At 42.8% G+C, this 19,732-nt stretch overlaps 1 protein-coding gene across 1 annotated transcript in view; it reads right to left on the bottom strand.

Annotated features, from left to right (window-relative positions):
* The window catches only part of TMIE (transmembrane inner ear), a 32,673-nt gene that overhangs the window by 11,680 nt on the left and 1,261 nt on the right, over positions 1-19,732 (bottom strand). Inside the window, exon 2 of the mRNA XM_063327793.1 lies at positions 6,424-6,541. Coding sequence (XP_063183863.1) covers positions 6,424-6,541 — 118 coding nt within the window. The remainder of the gene's footprint in view (positions 1-6,423; positions 6,542-19,732) is intronic.

Genomic DNA, 19,732 nt, shown 5'->3' on the forward strand with positions numbered 1-19,732 from the left:
GTAGGTCTTGCAGAAGGGCACAAAGATAGGCATTGTGTTTTAACCCCAGCCAGCAATTAGGACCACACAGCTGTTTATTGAATCCCATCCCCTGTGCCTCCTCCAAGTAGGGTAGGGAGAAGGGGGGATAGGGAGAAGTGGGGGGGAGGGGGAAACCTCGTGGGTTGAGATAAAGAGAGTCTAATAGAAAAGTAACAGAAGAGGAAAATAATAACAATGGTAAAAGAATATACAAAATAATATAATAGGACACAAGTCACTCTCACGACCCTATGGTTGGTTGCCCAGTCCATCCCAAACAGCGATCATGGGTTGGTGCCCCCCAGCCAACCCCCATTTATATGCTGAGCATGATGTTTGTGATATAGAATATCCCTTTGGCCAGCTTGTTCTGTCTATGCTCCCTCTCAGCTTCTATGGGAAGCTGAAAAATTCCTTGACTAATGTAAACATCACTTAGCAACAACTAAAACAATATATGTTAACAACATTATTCTTATACTAAATCCAAAACACAGCAGCTACTATAAAGAAAATTAACTCTAACCCAGCTGAAACCAGGACAATAGGGAAAAAGAGATCAGAACTGAACCTCCTACTTTTGCAATCAGCTTCTGCTTTAGCCCACCACTTTGCCACTCCTCATTCAGGTAAGCCCTATTTCCCAGTAGTACTAGACCTTGTGTGAACTACACATAAGGATGTACAGTGAGAAAACCTGTTTCCATGGTCCCCGAGCTGTTCTGGTGCTGCTAAAATACCAGCGCTGAATAATATCAACGAATTAAAGGTCTGCCACTCATGGACACAAGGAGGTCTAAAGTCCACCACCAGCTTAGGCAGTTCCCTGGCATGAAAACTGGGTACCATCCAAAGCCAGCTTGGTCTTCAGTTTGAGTTGAACAGAAGGCATGAGGTCATGTCTGGAACACAGCAGTGGGATGCAGTAACAGATCTGCTGCCACCCCACCCGATGTGGGAACCTTCTGCTACAGTTCCACCCTACCTTTTTCATTCAACGGAGTACAGACTCAAATCAGGATGATAAGGAAAGGGGTGTCTCCCTGCCTGTGGTACCTGAAATATGGCTGATTGATGCTCTATATTGAGCTGCCATGGTACAGAACGCGATGGGTTCTGAGCACAAGATGAGAGGCATTGCTTCCTTTTCACAGCACTGTCCTTGCTTCTATCACCCTCTTCATACCCTCTTCCCTCTATTTGTGTCTTTCATTCCAGAGGGGTACACCTCCAAAGGTATTTTACCCTGCACCCAGCCCCAATTGTTGGATTGCCTCTGCAGAAATCAGTGGGGCATTACTCGAAGAGCTGCTGCCTGCATCCTCCCTGGTGGGCTGCTGTCACCAGACCTGGGAGTGTACGTAAACAAGGAAACCAGCAGACCTTGAAACCCAAAGTAACATCCAGAGAGAAAATTAAACAGCTTAAAAATGTTGATGGTGTTTGTGATGCCAAAGGAAAGGATGAGTCAATGGAGAGCACACTGGGCAAGCCTTGGCCTTGGGCTAGCTGCTGGCTCTCCCAAGGACAGATCAGGACCACCCCTTCCTCCATCAAAGCACTGAAGTTTGCAAAGGACAATGCTTTTCGTGCAAAGTCCTTCTTCTTTGTGGATGAAACAGGCTGTGCAAGATTCCAAGGTTATGACTCAATCCCATCCTATCAGGGCAATAGTGTTGGGCCTCAGATCCCCATTTATAGCTTTCACAGGACCAAAAAAAAAAAAAAAAATGGCAAGACCAAGAAAGCAGATAGCAGTGCTCCTGAGTGAATCAAATCCCCCTGGCAGCTAATCTCATTTTAGCTGTCTGTTGTTGTCTCATCAAAGTCTCCTCAAGAAAGAGAGAGGCAGCTGAAACCGTTGTCTCTGCTCCTGCCTGCAAGGTGTCTCTTTTCTTATCAACCAGCACTCAGAGGAGCAATCCAGAGCAGCTGAATTATACTGGGTGCTGAGAGGTAGCCCTGATAAGGATTTAAAGGCACACTGTCAGGACAGTCACCAGCCTGCCTCGTTCTACCTGATTCAAATATCCAAAAGGGAAGATTTCCTTTAACCAAGGACAAAATGACTGAGCTAAAATCTTGGGGGCAGAGGAGCGACAGTAAGTTGACCTGCTGTGTGTGGTACCCAAGAAACTTTCTTTTTCATCCCTTTCTTTACATTTTTTTTTCCCTGTAGAGGTTGTGTTTGCTTTAAAAATGAGCTCTCATGTGCCTTCTCCAGTTGTAGCAAAAAGATTTGACATTCATGATATTTTAGTAGATGAATAATACACATATCCACATGAGTTTGCCTCTAGCATGAGCTAAGTGATTCTCTGCATGTTCTACAAAGTTGTATTTTCTTTTGTGGGCTGGTTTACTTCCCAAAGTTTTGTTTTTCTTGTGACTTATCCTATCACAGAGCAGAAACAAAGGAAAAAGATAAAGATGGATAGGTCTGACAGAGACTTGCTTTCATAGGTATCTGAGAAAGGGGGCTATCAGTTGCTGCGGGAGAGGCAGAAATGCCTTCTGCTCACGGGTGTGCAAACTTTTCATCTTTTCTGGTCTCTGCTGAGTAGAGTTGGGAGGAATCTCATTTGGTTTGTAACCCACCCAAAAAACCTTTTTATGAGTTTGAAGATCTCCCCAGAGACTTTTTGCCCATTTCAGGGGTGTGTGTTTGTATATAAGATTTCTTTATGTGTGGTTTTGCTTTGTTTTGTTTTGTTGTTTTTTTTTTTTAATCTCTTCGTTAAATAAGGAAATGTAAGAGTTTCGATTTGGCCATTTTTTCTGCCTTTTATTATGCGATGATGCCATCTTGTGGAAGTCGCTAAGAGCAAGAGTTGGAAACCACACCTAGAACATATATATATTTGCAAGTCCTGTCACTCAGCAGGAGCAGGTTTGTCGGGTGGAAGAACCTGGAGGATCTGCCATCTACACTCACTGTGTTTCAGAAGTGCTCTAGTTTGGTCCTGTGGCTGCCCTTAGCAATTATCCTGCATATCTGAGACCATACCTTTACTGGAACAACTATCTCCTATTTCCATTTCAGCTGAGAGGAATCCAGTTCAAGTGCTCCTCAATCACCCACAGGGAAGTAACTGGAGGCATTAACTTTAAAAACATCTCAATTCCTCTCCTCATCCTCGTTTAGTCCTCACCTAGATTCACATGACAAAGTAGGCACACCCTTAAAGCCTTGATAAGAAGGTGAGATAGCAAGCCAATGGGATTTTGTGGAGGCTCTGAGAAACTCTGGAAAGGATGCTCTTCTCTTGGTTAGTGTTGTTAGAGGATTGTGCTGCCCTCTTGTTCTGACTGGCAAGCTCCTCCTGGAGCCAGGAACAGGAAGCCACATTAAAGTTTTTCTCCATCTCTTGTCCCATTAGAAAAGTAGAACATTGCCTAGTTTACTAGACTGATACCAAGGCAGCCTCCAAGAGCTCGCTCACAGAAAAACCTGTGTCTGGTCCTGAGAGTTGAAACAAGGCTGATAAAGCTGGGGAACCGCCAGTGCTTTGGAGATCACAAAGCAAAAGAGGAGGAAGATGTTGCTGGAGCAAGATACAAGAAATGGGTGAGAATTGAATGCATGATTCAGTTATTCTAATGTTGTTAAGATTGAACCTATCCTGTTTTGACTTGGATCACAGACTTGGTTAATAGTTGCTGCTTCCCCAAATACTTGTTTTCGTAAAAAAAATGATTAAGCTGGTTCAGTAGCTTTCAAATGCCTTCTGCTCACTGAAAGAATACCTCTTCAAACGAAAAGGCTGTAATAGAGCAGTAAAGCCCTAAACTGACCCCATTTTATGTCGTTATGTACTGAATTTATTTATTACTCTGAGATTCAGCAAGCCAAAACCTTGTGATCTCCTAGTAAATACTATCCTACTCTTCTATTAATATATATCTGAGCAGGTCGACATATTAGTCTGATTTTGTTGAACTGCCTGTGTTTTTTAGTGGGAACTCAAACCTTAAAGCAAGATGTTACTTTATTGAATTGCACACAACCTATTTGCTTGTCTAAACAAAGATGCTTAAAAGTATTTTAGGTTCTCATCATTCACTGCTTTCAGCACTTTCAATACCTAGGCAGTAAATTCGTCTGTTGTTTTCTATAACATGTTTCACTTCTGGCCTGTCACTAGGTGAGTAAACTTTCATGGGTGTTTGCTTCTTGCTACTAATATTTTTAGGTAACAAAAAAACCCTTAGTTTCTTTTCTGCAAGCAGTGCATGGTCCGATGTGTTGATTTGCTAACATGGGAGATTTTCTGTGCTTCTAACCCTAAATAACCTGGTGATGCCAAAGGCAATTTTTAACAAACAACAAAACAATCAGACTTACTGGACAAAAATTTCTTTATGGTTTGATTCCCTCGAACCAAGAAAAATAGCTAAATAAACTCCTTTACCTGGCTACTTGCATTCTAAAACTCCTGCTGTTAATTTTGATGCGTGTTTCACGTGGTGTGTGGAGTCACTAGAGTTAACTTTGCCCTGTGGAGTTTCTTGTGATTGTTGGCAAAGGGTGTTGCGGCATGTGAGGATTTAGCATAAGCTTCATTGATTGAGATCAGACAAGTTGTGGGAGTAGTTATCTCTCAGACTTTGGGTGTAGGCTGTGGTGTTTGACCAGAAAGGGCAATGAGGGGGAAAGAAAAGAAGAAAAATGCTTGTACTTGCTTTCAAAATGTAAATATCTAGTTTAAACAGAGTATGGGAATGTAACAGGAAGGTTATCAGGGAAGGACTGATACAGGCTACCTACAGCAGCCAAAGAGGCTACTGCGGCAACAAGAAGTGGCTTGATTTACCCAATACCAGTAGAGTCAACACACAGACTGCTATGCTCTTTGATTAGATTAGGGCTGTGTCTAGATGCAAGTTCTAGCAGCAAATGGAAAAGTAACAGGGAGTGGTAGAAATAATTTGTCTGCAATACAATGGTTTTACAGCTGGCCCAGCAAACCCATATTCTCCTAAACAGGTTGCTTCTAGGTCAGGGTTGGCATTGCCTGTGGCTGTTCCCCACCAGGAGCTTGCATGTGGTCACTCTGTTTTGGAGAGTGCTCATCGCTTATGAGGAATGAGAGCAGTGATGAGAATGTGATGCAGAAAGCTAAGGCACTCAAAACCTTCCTTCAGTCACTTTAAAATGCTTCATTGTTCCACTTACGAAACTTAATTTAACAAGCAATTAGGGCCACAAGCCAGAATGAGAAGAGAATGGTAAAAAATGCCTGGAAGATGTAAATGTATCTCGGTCCGTAAGGCTGGATGTTGTCCTTCCTGGAGTGGGTAAGGATTTGAGGTGATCTCTGAGTTCATGGGATTTACCTTAATGGACTGGGGACAGGCTCTGTCCCTCTGCTCACTGGTCCCTAACAGGAAAAGAAGGAGGTTCAAGGGGATTGTAGATGAGTCAGTGTAACTTTGTTTGCTGGAAGAAATGAATTTGCTATATACTTTGCAAAAGTCTAGAGAGTAAGAAGATGGGAAAGAAACAGATTTATCATGTTTGACTTGTATCAAACTGATCTATTTTTTCTGTATGAAGTTATAGTTGACTGAAGGAGAGAGCAGAAGATCCTTCACTTGAATTTTGATGGGGTTATGATGGTGTCCTAAGTGATACTCTTATAAAGGAAGCTCATGATCATAGTCTGCAATGTACAGTGAAGCTGGCTTACACTCCTCACAGAGTTTGAGTTGCAAGGGGGTGAAGCTGGATGGAGAAACTCAGGTGGGGAATCAGCCATACCCAGACAGGCCCTTAAAGTGTGCTGTGTGAGTGTCTGATCCCATCTCACTGCAGTCACGAGGTCTGAACCAGTGGCTTCTTAGTGCTTGGGTAACAAAAAAAAAAAAAAAAAGTGGGGGGTAGATCCTGAAAGCCCTGCTAAAATCAAATTGAAAGTCTTGGCACCCGGAATTGGAGTTAGGGACCTTAATGCCAGAACTGGTTGTGACTGCAGACCTCTTGAGTTTTCTTATCTCTAGTGTGGGACAGCACCACAAGGGGTCACGTGTGGTTTGTATGGTTATATGACAGGGCAGGACCATGGCTATAATGTGTTTGGGCCTGAATGTGGTACTGCAGCTGAAAACAGTCCCAGCTGTGGCACAGCTCTATACTCTCTCATCTGCTCTGTGGTGCTACCAGCTAGGACCTGTTGATAAGTATGTTGCAGATGAAGCCATGGTGGCCCACCTGTTATTCCTTCAAAGACCCCCACCTGCCTCTCCTTGCCTCAAAAACCCCTTGGTGTGTAACCCTGTGATGCCAGAGACCAAAAAGCCTCAGCCTGCAACCTCCATGGCCAACTGGTCTGTAGTCCTCCAGGAACAAGTCCTACTTGGGGTGGTGCTGTGGTTGGTGCAAGGCAGAGAATTACCACTTACTGACTGCCAGGACAAAGATGGCAAAGATACCAATCACCTGCCAGAGGCGCAGCCCCCAGATCACCACCGTCTCCGAAGTGACAGGGTCCGGTTTCTTTTTTGGGGGTTCTGTGGTGGCCTGGGAAAGAGGGAGAACAAAAAGAGAAAAACGTGGTTTAGGATTTTCAAGGCTCTCTAAAACAGTCAGAAGGATGCCAGTAGCATAGGAGATGGTGGACCCCAGTTTACTGGCCCCGCAGTTTGAAAATCTTTGAGGAATACAGACTTCACTGAAGAGCTTATATCTAAAGCTTTTTCTATTTTGAAATTTATCTGAAATATTGCCAGTTTTCATGTCTACAAAGCAAATCTTTTTGCTGTTATTTCTTAAAGTCTCAACTTTTTAGAAAAAGTCCATCACCTGGGGTCAAGAGGAAACTTCTTAAATTTTGCTTTCCTATCTTTAAAATGTATTTATAAGACTCAGCTGCAAAGTTAAACATGGCTTTTTTTTTTTTTTCTTTTTTGAAGAGACTTCTCCACAGGTTTCATTGCAGTGCTATCTGCTCTGCTAGGGCTAGATAAGATGGGAAGGAGGCAAAGAGTTAAATGTTGGGGTGCAGTGAGAGCCAGCTGCTCTCTAAAATTGGGGACCTGAGGGGGACAACAAACAGCAGGGCAGGGGTCTCACCAGCAAGACCCCATCCCACCATGCCCAAACAAGGGGAGAGGGACAAGCCCAGGGTAGCAGTCAGGGTGAGCAGAGAGCCCAGGTCACCAGACATGCCCATAGTGATGGGGCAGGTTCAAGGGTCAGCAGAGCCCACGGCCAGACTGTAGTTCAGGCAGGGGGCAATCCCTGGAGCCTTGGCTTAATGCAGCTTCCACTGGACAGGGGTCAGCCCTTGTCTCACAGTTGGCCCCAGCAGCTCAACCTCCAGGAGAGTGATTTTCTGCCTTTCTCCTGAACCCTTGAGAAACATTGCAGAACAACTGCTAGATCAAACAGGACAGAAGTTCCTGCGTGTGAGACAGCAGTCAATGCTGACCTTTAAGGTTGGTCATTTCTTTTGATTTTTTTCATCATTCTATATTATGAACCTGCCAGTGGAACAGGGGAGCTGCTTCCCTGGATCAGGCTGGGATTTTGGTGTTGAAAGATACTGGGTCTGTTCCCCTTCTTGGTGCACATTCCCTTCCTGACCCCACACGGGTCCCTTTCTCTCTGCTTAAACTTCACAGGGTCTGAGAGGAGGGCTAGTGCATAGTTTGCACTTGGTTCCTTCTCTACCCGCCTTCTTTAAACGTGTGGTAACTGCCACAGCCTACAGCTACCCCACTGTCTGAAGAAGCCATGCAGGAAGGGACCAGATAACTTGTCTACTCTGTCTTGGCCCCACTATAGCAGTTATATGGGTAAAGGACTTGTCTGTTGGGCAGAGATAGCCCTGGACAACACCTGTCCTGCAGGCAGGGATGACTCTGGGTCTGCTACCAAAAAAGATGTGGATCTTATCTCCAGCTGTCCTGCTGTGGAGCTCCTCCAGGCATGTACCTCTCTATGGCCTCGTGTTCAAGCTCTGAACATCCTTAACTTCCCTTTCTGCAGAGGCAATGCTCCTCTGGAGGGGGGAGGACTTCTAAAATTGAGTAATATGCAGTTCTGTAGTGGTGTTTCTTGTTCCTTGGCTTTAAAGATGTGAGTGGGGGTAGGATTCAACCTTTTAAATGCAGGCATCTAGTCTTGTCTGAGGTGCTGTGGAGTATCCTTCATCTACCTACCCAGCAGGGCACAGATCTTGCATTGTGTCATATGTGCCAGGTCCCATACCCGTGTCGGATATTGTAGGACATGTCAAGTGGCACTAGACTTCATAGAAATTTCATAGCAGTGTCCTCATCACCTATAGGTATGAGAAAAAAATCAGGAAATCTCATATCTACACCTTGCACTGTGTAGAGCGCCCAGTGTCTCAGTTTCCCAACTGGTAGCACAGGAACATTGCCGCTTCTTTACTTTTGCCTTGAGATATTTTGAAGGGAAATACCATGTGGATTTGATACAGGGACAGATACAGGGGCCTGTAAGGTCAAAAAGGACACTTGATTTAAGTCCCGTTGTCACCAGGGAATGAGGAGTTGATGGACCCTAGCACAATATGCAGGTAGTAATTCCCAAACAACATATTTGCTAGTTGTCAAAACAGCAAAGATGAATTTGAGATGGCTATTTAAATTGCATTTAAGCACTGGGGATTCAATCCCATTGCTTTAACTCTGTAAAGTCAGTGTCACAAAGCACACATGGCAGATTTCATGAAATACAAGGAAAAATGGTTCAAAATGGGTCACTCTGGTCTAGAGGCTCCAATTTTGTAGCCAGAGCTCTGATTCCTACAGCTCCAACAGTATGAGAGATTCAGAGCAGAAAGCAGAATATACTGTAGGGAGGCTAAACAATGCAGACAACATCAATGAGTTGAAATGAAAGCTTAGACCAGGGATCTGATTGGTTTTTTTATATATATATATATATAAAAATAACAGTAATGACCAAACAGATCTTTGCAATAAAGAATTTGGGTAACCTGTATTTCCTGAGAGCCCTTGTGTTCCTTGAGAACACATTAAATGCATAGAGACAATCCAGTTGTGCTGGGAGTCCAGGAGGAAAGTCCTGGCTTTTCTCACTTTTGCCTTCACAAGAATAAACCACAAGGCTGCCTGCCATTTCATTTCTTTTTATGTTGTACCTTGCAAGGTCCTTTTGTATTTTCATGCATATATGCATACATCTATAGTGAACTCGAAAATAATTTAAGTAGGAGACATGATGCCAAATGCTTATGTTCCTTAAAATACCCTTATTTTTACAGTTAAGTGCACTTTTCCTAGCTATAAGTGTACTTTTTCTTTCAATTTGTATTTGGTTTGGGGAAGTAAATTTTTTTAGTGGTGTTCTCCATTAAACAGAAGTCTTGAAATTAATTAGTAAGTAATTGAAATGAAAAATAAAAAAAGAACTGAGAGAGTTCTGGTATTTTTCTTCATTTGCTAATAGTACCTTTTCTAAGCAGTCTTGCTTCTGTATTTTGAGTCACTAATGACAAGTTTGACTAAAGAAACCTGCTCTTAAATTCTTTTGTAGAGGTTGTATTAAGCCTGACTGTCATGCAGGATAACTTAACTTAATCAGTTAAGTTATTCAGGCTAGCAAGAAGGTCTTTGAATTAAATTCTGTGGCTTGTACTGTACCAAAGGTCAGAAAAGATGTGATAATGTCCTGTGTAGTGCATGCCTACAAATAAAGTGGATTCGGGTAAAGAGGGGAGTGTGTCTCATGAACACAAACAGCGCTCTCGTTTCCAGATCCTGAGAAGGTTCAAAAAAAGAAGCGTAAGGGGGGGATTAGAAAACAGGTGAAAAAATTGAATAATAATGATGAGAGCCTTATCTTGTGAAGATGACGTGAGCATTCCTTATGTGGTTTAGCGGTGATTTGGTGACTACTACAATGAGGTGAATTGTAACCTCAACTCCTTTGGCTATTGAGTAGATCTTCAATATCTATGGCAGAGTCTGGATCAAATAGCCTTATAGATACCTGCCTTTGGTAGAAGTAACTTCTCTGGAGTGACCATTTAGATGGAAACAGGACAAGGACCTCATGGCTAAATGTTGGACAAATAAGGAACCTAAGTCTCGTTGTGGAGTCAGTCCTTAGTTCTTGTTCACCTCAGTTCCCCATCTCTGAAATGGGGTTGAACATGTTTCACAGGTGTTTTAGGAGGACAAACATTAGTCATGAAACAGGTTGTCTGGACCAACTCCTATGGCCCCAGTGCAGTGACAATATGGTAGGGTCATATACACCAACAAGCAGCATTTATTCTCTTGGCTTATGGCTTAGAAAATTAGAGGTTAACAATCCCTCACTGCTAATGAACTTCACATTATGATGGGTTGTGGTGCAGAAAATCAGAGTTAAAACCTGTCAGTGACCTTTCAGAAGGACTGTTAGCAAAACATCTTCATTGCCTTGTATCTGAATGTAGGACCTGATCTGCATTGGCAATAGCCTTTTGATAGAAGCTGAATACACTTCATTTCTAAAAGAAATATCTCCTAAACAGGCACATATGATTCCCTGCAGTGCCTTTCCCTTCTCAGCCCATGAAAGTGCTGTTAAAACCCAGCTGTAATGGATACCAAAGAGTGAATTGGAGCTGGAGCTGCTTTCCAATTACTTGCCTATTTGTGCAATACAAACCATATTTTAGTCTCTTCCTAATGAAGGATGCTTCCCGCCGTGTCTGGAGTGCTTTGTCTCCCAGGGGCACCCTATTCAGAATCCATCTGTGGTGAATAGCATCGTTGTCTGAGTTGGTTGCTTCCAATGTGTCTTGGCTACTCAGTACCACCCGGCCACAGCTCATTGCAATTTGTGATGGCCACCTTTCTCCCCTAGAGCAGGGACTGGCCATGGGGCACCCAGTGCTCAAACCCCAGAATTGCTACAGGTGAACTAAGGGAGAAAGAAAGTCTGGTCAGAGTGGTGCGGTCTTGTGGAGGCATCTGGGACAATCAAAGAGGTACGAATCTGTGACACTGCACCAAAAGATCTCCCTTTTCTACTCCTTACGAAGCATCCATTGACAAAGAAAAGAAATTGAAGAAGCTGCAGTAGACAGCAGCCCTACTGTCAGGGGAGGCATCAGGGCACCGTTTTAAGTTCAGAAAACTTTGTCTAGTTAGAGGTGCTGACCCCAGAATTCTAAGTTTACTTCCTGCCTTGGATTCAGCTTTCTTTCCTTGCTACCTATACTGGAGTTAACTTCTAGGGTATCTCAATCTGATTCACAGGAGACACTTCATTTGCAGTAGTTGGCAAGACTTTACCATTTTGTGAAGCTCAGCTTTACAAAGGATGAATCTTTTCCTCCAGACTTGCCTCTGATGGGCAACAAAGAAAGGGAGACAAATATAAAGATGAAAACTGGCGAGAAAAGGAAATTGTGGGGCTTCTGCTGGGACTCTGCATATCTGGGTAAGCCTTAAGTGCACAAGAAGAAGGGAAAAGAGATGAACAGGGACATGATTGGTATTAGTCCTGCTATGGTTATATCGGATGGAAGTAGAGGTGAAGGGTTAGCTCTGTAGATGGCTGGAGGTTTAAGGCTGACTGTAGCTGTTGCTCTAGATTGTTTTAGAAGGAAGTCCTCAAAGGACCTAATGATGTGCAGGGAAGGGAGTTGCATCTCTGGAGGTTATCATGCATGTACAGCCTGCTCAGCTGAGCCTTGCACATTGCCAATGGTTGGTCCTTCCATCTGCCTCACTGCAGCATTTGCAGGCCTGTGTTGCACACAGCAACACAACACTCCATGCTTTCTTGACTATGGTGGGACACTCGGCCTCAGTGGTGGTCTGCTGCAAAAAGTCCCAAGACAAGAGAGGGGCTGTAGCATTACTTTACATCCAAGAAGTGTGTTTTCTCATGTGCTCAGAAGAGACACGTGCTTGTGGGCATATTGCCCATCTACAGCTGTGGAGAGAAACCCCTTGTGGGTCGTGTAACCTGGTTCCCTGTCTCATGACTAGCTCATGCACCAGAACCTGATGATCTTCAGCAGGTTGTTTTACGTTACCATTAATAACTAATCAGCAATAATCATAAATAACATCCTCAAAGAATCCAGAATAAAATAAAGTAAAAGAGAATGCAAATTGCAGATATGAAGGTGAGGGAAAAAGAACCCACCTTCGGATGGTTGGAAGTGATGCTACTGGTTTTCTACAGCACACGCAGAGTTACCAGAGATCCTTGCTGCTTTTGCCTGCTGAAATTTCCAGTGTTAGTCTCTTTGCTCTGGGGATCTCAAAGCACTTGATGCATCATCTTTGTTCAACAGAAGTAATATTCCCAGTACAGAGTGGAGTAGTTGAGAAGAGCAATTAAAAAATATTCTCAAGATCACAGCATTCTCAAGATCAATCAATAGGTCTGGAATGGATTGTAGGATCCTCCTCTAACTGCTGCACAATTTATGTAGAAACCTTCACAGAGATGGAACAAGTAGCAGGCGTTATTTTGATGTTTAAATGTTCTCCAGTTTAAGTCATGAAGGAATGATAAACAAGCTCATTGACTAGTGAAAGATGGGGAAGATAAAAATAGGCAGAAAGGTAAGGGATGTGCTGACATACTGGGTGCTACAGCAATTGTTGCCTCAATAGGAGGACAGCCTGAGACTCTGCATCACTGTGGATGCATGTGCTCACGGTCAGTAGCAGGACGTAGTGATTGGAATGTTTGCTACCAGTTTATGGACAATTCTGGAGTAATTTCTGGATGAAGAGCAGCATAACCTTAAACAAGGCTGAACTTAAATTGGAGGGAAGAAACAACAAGGTTAAAGACCTCTTCCACTTGGTTTCACAAAAGCTCTTGATGTGAACCAGTATGTAAAGTAGCAAAATATATTGCATATTTAAGACAAGAGTGCAAAGGGAAAAAGCATGAAGTAAGACTGCTGCAGAATCATGACCATTCATATGGATAGTTTGATTTAGTCACTGTAACTTTTCTTCATATTCTTAGAGTGAGTGTTCAATGCTAGGGCTGAAGTATGCAGGGAAATTACTGTGGTGTAATGGTCAAGCTACCAGAGCTTAGCAAACTATCACATATAAGCTGATCTATGGCTGTGTATGCGCACTGGGATGCGTTAGCAGACGTCTAAGTTTGCATTACTCCACATGCTGACCAGACAATGTGTCCAAACTTCACAGGGTGAAAGGTGCAACGCTAGCCCACATCTGGTCCTGTTAGTTAGCTTTTGGAGATGACATGTACGGTGGTGGTGGGAAAAAACATCTTAATGAAACTAATTCTTAGTAGCTTCAAGAAATTGTAACTGCTGATTTGTGCTCAGCAATAAATGTCAAGGTTTGGAGCTGTTGATTTCTACATGGGAATAAATGTCAAGATTTGGAGTTACTGATTTGTGCTTGGCAATAAATGTCAAGATAACAGAATGACTGGATCGGGGACAAAAGGAAAAGATGCAAGGAGGTGAAATGCAGCAAAGATTAAACTGGGACAAGGCGATTCTTATGCGGCCTTGGGTGGGGGGGAACCCAAGTAGTTCCATCAAGGGTGAACTTGTGCCCTTGGCCACCAGTGGGGTCCAGAAGTGCAAGATGGACAGATGAATGAAGAGGTTGTGTTTGGTATAAAGACTAACAGCATTACTTTATCTATGCAAAGCAGTTGTGCTAAACAAAAGACTCCAGAAGACTGGAGGCAGTGAAGAAGACTTCTGCAAAAGATATCGGGCTTCAGAGGAGTCACCTTTAGATGAAGGAAGCTGTTAAGAACACAGAAAATGTAAGCAAGAAGCAGCATTAGCAACACTCGGGTAATAATTCAACAGGAAAAGACTCTTGAAGGCAAGCAGATGAGAAAATATCAAGAAAAAGTTGCAAAGACACCTGAGGTTATCCTCACAACAATGTTGCTACCACTTAGTTGTCTGGGCAGTGCCTATAGGTATATGAAGAAGTTGGGCCTCCAGGAGGAAACAGAACTAATCAGAAAGGAATAATCAGGAGGCTCTGGGCTGAAAGATTGTATAATCATGTTATATAAAAGAGGAACTTATGGCTTAGTTTAGTAGCCTAAACTTAAATTTAAAGGCGATGATGTAGGTCTTGGTAAATTGTCCATGTAATGTTTATGGAAGACCTGCACCCTCTGGAGCAGCAGCTGGAAAACAGGCGGAGTACAGCACAGTGCCTCAAATAAGATTAGCCTGCTATGTTTAGGAAAATGAATCCAACTCCTAGCCAATACCAATAATGAATATTGTCAGCAAAGGTGGAGTGCTGACTGGGGTATCTCTTGCAGGCCAGTGGAATAGATCCTTAGCCTCTAACTGCACTGACTACATCTCCCATGGAAGCTGAGGCGTGCAGATCACTTGTTGATACAACTACTGTAGAAATGTTTTTGTATCTTAAACTTCAGGCTAAATCTCTCCCTCTAAAGAAAATGCATCTATCCTTACTTAGGTGCTTAAATAATGTGTGGTACAAGTAATTAAGCCTAAGCTAGTTATTCCAGGGTTATTTATGTCCGAGAGAAAGCGGCAGTTACTCAGGGCTACTCATCCCATTGAGGGAACTAATCTAGCGCTGATGAATACATGATTATTTCTCTTCAGTGATTATTAGTGGAGCCTACAGTGACTAGCTCAGATCTGGGTTTCCAGGTTCTAGATACCCAATTTAGAGCAGGTAAATCCTGCCCTTGACATCCAATTCTTTGCTTGATCTCTGGGAGTAGGAGCAGCGAGGAGAGACAAGGGGATTTTTGGGGTGTCCTAGGGATCAAGTGGTTCCCTGGCAGGAGCCTGGAACAGGGGCTCGTGGCCCATTACTGTCCCACGCTTTGGGTTTCCAATGCCTCAGACCCTGGAGAGCTGGTTTTGAGGGGCGGATCTAAAGTAGGAGCCAAGGCTGGACTATGTTGATGATACCCTGGCTTCTCTTTTGCTGTATTACCCACCATGGCAGGCTCTCCTACCTGAGGAGGCACAACATCTGCTTCCAGTGAAGACAGAACTATGTCAAAGACTTGGTCCCCAAGCCCTCTTAGATGGCATGTCCCAGGTGTGGTAGAGCCCAGGCAGGTGTCCCCCATCCCAGCAAGTCTCAGAGTTTCACTGTGTGCACCCTTGCAGCTTCTCCAATTGTCCAGCAAGGGCTGGGAGGAGGAAAAACTACTCCGTAAGGAGCTGGATCTGAGCTTACATTGGACACTCAGGGCTGTAAAACATCTACTAAACCCCAAAATACTAAATAATTTCCAGGCGAGTTGCATTTTTGGGTCAGAACAGTTTGACACTGGTTCTTCTAACTAAAATAAATAAATAAATCATGATTGCTTTGTTTCTGATTCATTTCAGGCAGGCAGAAACTGTCAGTGGTGCTTGTGGGGGAAGCAGAGGTATTATCCCCAGTGGAAAAGGAGATAGCTGCTAGAAACAGGAGTGTTATGCACTTCATTAAGCAACAAAGAAGAAAAATTGTAAAAGGCACTGCTTTTCAAGGTCTCCCCTTTCTTTTTTCTTTTTTTTTTTTTTTTTTTTTTTAAAAATGCCCCTTCTAATTAGGCTTGACTGGTGTTTTGCCTGCAGCATGGCTGGGCCTTGAAAAACTAACAATGTTTATTCCTAATTGCATTTGATTACACATATCTAAAGGCCACAGATGGTTTAGGCGGACTGAGCTTCAAATAAATGCACCTGTGCACTCTCTCCCTTCCCCTCCTTCCAAGTAACAAGGAGGATATGGACAATCTGACAATGGACCCCCATGCAGGAAAAACTTATCTAGTGAGGCCATCAAAATCCTCTGCAGTGGCAGTGAAACCCTGGCAGAGTCCAGATGCAGCACTTAAAATACAGTAACGATAATTGATCTGTGGCTTCACAGGTCAAGGGCCAATGTAATAGGATTATGCATTTAGGAAAAAAAAAAAGACCGATCATAATGACTGAATTTATGTTTGATAGCTGCTAAATCTAGTAATTAACATTAAATTATGATGTAGATATAACTGGTCGTGAGCTTGCTTGTGTCAGGGCTGCTCCTGGGCTGGCCAAAGGGAGCCTCTCGTGGTCTCAGACGTCCAGCCTCCCTAGTTCCCAATGGGAAGCTCTTTTTTTTTTTTTTTTTTTTTTTCCTACCTGGACCAGTTCATGGTCCTGTGAACAACAGTTTCAGTTTGAACCCTGATGCCTCTTTTCATCTGAGAATGGCAGCAGTCACACAACAGCCTCTTTAGCATAGCTGTAGCATTTAGGATAATTGTTTATTAGCAATTTATTAGGTGTTTATAGATGCAATCTCTCTGCAAATAATGAAAATGCTCTGAGAGCATGTCTAAATTTTTCCTTAACATTTGTGTGGGTTTGTGTCTGGGAGGGTCCAGTGACTTTGTATGCTGTATAGTCTCTGACCCTCTCTTGAGCCTCTCTCCTCAGACAGACCATGACAAGGAATTTTACAGAAAATGGATTTTGTAATTTTCTTTAATATTTTGAATACAGCTGACCCAAAATACTGGTATCTTCCTTAAAGATGCCATTCTTGAAGCTAACACTTACCTGAAACGATCGTGTGTGTCGCTTGTGTATGTCCTCCTGAACTATTGTTTTCTTGATTGTTCTTTTTATTGTCAGCTATTGAGTTAAATCTATGCATCCACATGGGAAATCAACCTCAGGAGAACACTATAACTACTCAGTAATTTTACCTGCCTTCATTTAAACTACAGTCACACATGAGTATTTTTAGATTATTGCATACAGCACCTCATCCATCACATTCACTTGGAGGCTACAAAAGAGGGTTACAGTCCCTTGAGCTCATCTATATAGAGTTAAGTGTGGTATAATCTGAGCTCCACTTAACACCCTGCGCAGCAAATATATCATTTGTCTATGTGGCAATTTGAAAGTGGAAGCTCTTGTAAAACATCTGAAAGCCTTTAATTAACCCTCTTTTTTTTTTTTTTTTTTTTTTTTTTTTAAATGGCCTTCAATTTATCTTGCAGGGATCTTCTCATCCTACTCCATCAGGACCTGCCTTTGGTCCACTGAAGCTTTTCATAACTAGTAAAAAACAATAGCAGTTTTGTGTTGTTTTTTTTTTTCCTTACTCTAAAATCTGTTCAGCTTTTCCAAGGAGTCCAAGATAGAATTGGCAGGAGACCAGAAGCATCTTTATTTTAATTTCTATCTTAGGAGAGAGAAGTGGCACATCTTTCTGGTCTGATAAAGCTTCTGAAGAGTTTTTTCATGTGCCTTCCTAGGACAGAGTTTAATCTCCTGAATAGGAAGCTCCAAACTCCAATCCAGAGACCAAGAGCTTAATAAAGGTCTGACAGATGCATAATTGACTCAAGGGGAGCATTGACTAACCACATGCTACTTCCCAAACACCTGATTCCTTCCCATCCCAGGATCCAACTTCATACCTGGTCTAAGTCTTTTAAGAGCTGACCTGATGCACGTTATCCTGATGAGGTCATCCTGATTGTTTTCTCCATGAGGAATGCAACATATCTGGGGCCAGAGCACCCTGTGATAACCCATGACACTGATGGGCCTGAATTCTGCCAAAACAAGGTGGACCTTTCCTGTAAAACCGTGTTGTCCAGTTTTCAGACTATTTATTTTTTTATATTTGTTTTTGTCTAGCCTGATTCTCTCCTTTAGGTACCTGCAGATAGACATAAAGGTTTATAACAAAGGAGAAAACCCAGGTAAATCAAATGAGGGCTGAGAAAACCTTGGGATAGGAATGAGAAGATAATTACATCAATATGGAACTCAATAATGAACCATATGACTGGCAAAATGTAGTCTATTCCAGCTGGTTTATCAGTCCTTAGTATCAATAAAGTGGGTCAAATAAGCATAGAGATTTCCCTGTGCTTTCCTAAAGCAAAGTCCTAATGGATTTTCTGTTATGCTGCAGAGTAGACTATTCCTTAAGCTGATTATGAAATAGTCATAAAATATTATGGTGCTAACTTTCAGCCCTCGCCCAAAAGAGGGACAAATCTAAGAAGCGATGGGGTTTATATTGACCTTTAGAAGAGCTTATTTCTGATCTAGAGGCACTGCAAATGTTGATATTCCTCCCTCCCTAACTTGTCCTATTTCCAGAGCACCCCTTGGGCATGTCGAAGATCTGATGGGCAAAAGCAGCAGCAGTGCCATGAACTGTGCCATCGCCTTGTCCCTCCTTCCCTGTGTAAACTACCTGCTTCTTGAAATGCATTCTTTATCCTAACTGGGGCTCTTGCAGAAATTATGGGGAAGGTGTAAAGCTGAGGAAAGAGCCAGTGTTATATGTATCTCATGTAATGGGTATATCTTATTGGAGCTGAATGTGTTGTCCGAGCAATCCTGTGCAAGGAGGGTAAAAAAGCCAAAGCCGTGCTCTCTTGTTCTTCAGTCTTCTTGGTGTTAGAGCATTGGTGTGATGCTGGAAAAGAGCCTTTTCCCATTCTTCTAGGCTTTTATCCAGCACCTACTGATGTCTGAGCACATGAGTGCGTTTTAAGTGTTGGAGGCACTGAGGGTGCCTAGGCTATGTGGGTGTGTATCTTCACAAACTTGTACAAATTACAGTTGAATTTGGGCAAGGGGCTCCTGGGAAAGAATCCACACCTCCAGGTGAAGTGCAAGATATCCCTCTGCAAATGCACCTTCCAGGAGGGCTCCTGGTGCATTGAATAGGGCAGTGCCCAGGGCAGCCCATGGAGCTAATTCCGGGTTTACCCAGTGCCAGTGTAGCTTGCTCATCCTTGGACAGTTAATTTTCAACCTGAGGGACTGAGAATTCTTCCAAAAGGCCTATGAGAGAGGAATGCTTTTTGTCAAAGCAATTAAACTCAATATTCAGCAGCTTTTAGTGCCTCTTTGCTCCCAAGTGGAAAGTGCACAAGAATCTGCACATTTGAAAACACTTAAACATCATTAAACAAGAATATCGTCTCGTTTCTTTACTTCTCCTTACTGTGTGGGGTTTTTTTTTGGTTTTTGGTGGGTGGTTTTTGGGCGTTTTTTTTGAGCTCATTGAAATGCTCTGATGTCCAGCCCCTTTGACCTTCTCTCTATTTGCTTAGGTGGGCTGGCTTAGCATAAATTGAATTATTGAGGATAACTGCATTGTATAATTACTTGAAGTAAAAAGTCCTTGCAGAGCTTTGGAGCAGCCTGTAATTCATGCGCTTTTAGGAATACAGAAACTGACTGTTCTTCTAATCTTGTTTTTGGATAACTGGTAGTTAAACTGCCATAGAGCTTGTGTTTCTAGATGAGATTTGTTCCATCTGATGTGCTATAAGAAGTAGACAAGTTTTTGAGAAAGTCTGGTATAAGTAAAGCAGACCATGAAATTACACCTGTTTTATAAAAATTTTTGTAGTTTTGCCATTTATCTTCATTTTGCTTTGGCATGAGGACAATTCCCGTAAAGTGTGCATCTACAAAACATAATGAAAGGGAATGTCTTCCTGGTGGGGTGGATGCTGTGTCTGCATGTTGCCCTGGCTTCAGCAAAGCGTGCTTTGTGAAATGTGCTCTGTAAGAGAAAGTTCTGCCTCACTTGTCACCTTGAGAGATGCTGTAGGCTGAAGAGCTTGGAAAAATGTGAAAAATGTCTACAGCAGAGCTGGTGTGAATTGTAAAGGAGTTTAAGGTTCCTGTTTGCCTTGCTGGGGCTGTTACATCCTGGTGAGATAGGATGGGTC

Source organism: Chroicocephalus ridibundus, chromosome 2, assembly GCF_963924245.1.
Source record: "Chroicocephalus ridibundus chromosome 2, bChrRid1.1, whole genome shotgun sequence".
NCBI lineage: Eukaryota > Metazoa > Chordata > Aves > Charadriiformes > Laridae > Chroicocephalus > Chroicocephalus ridibundus.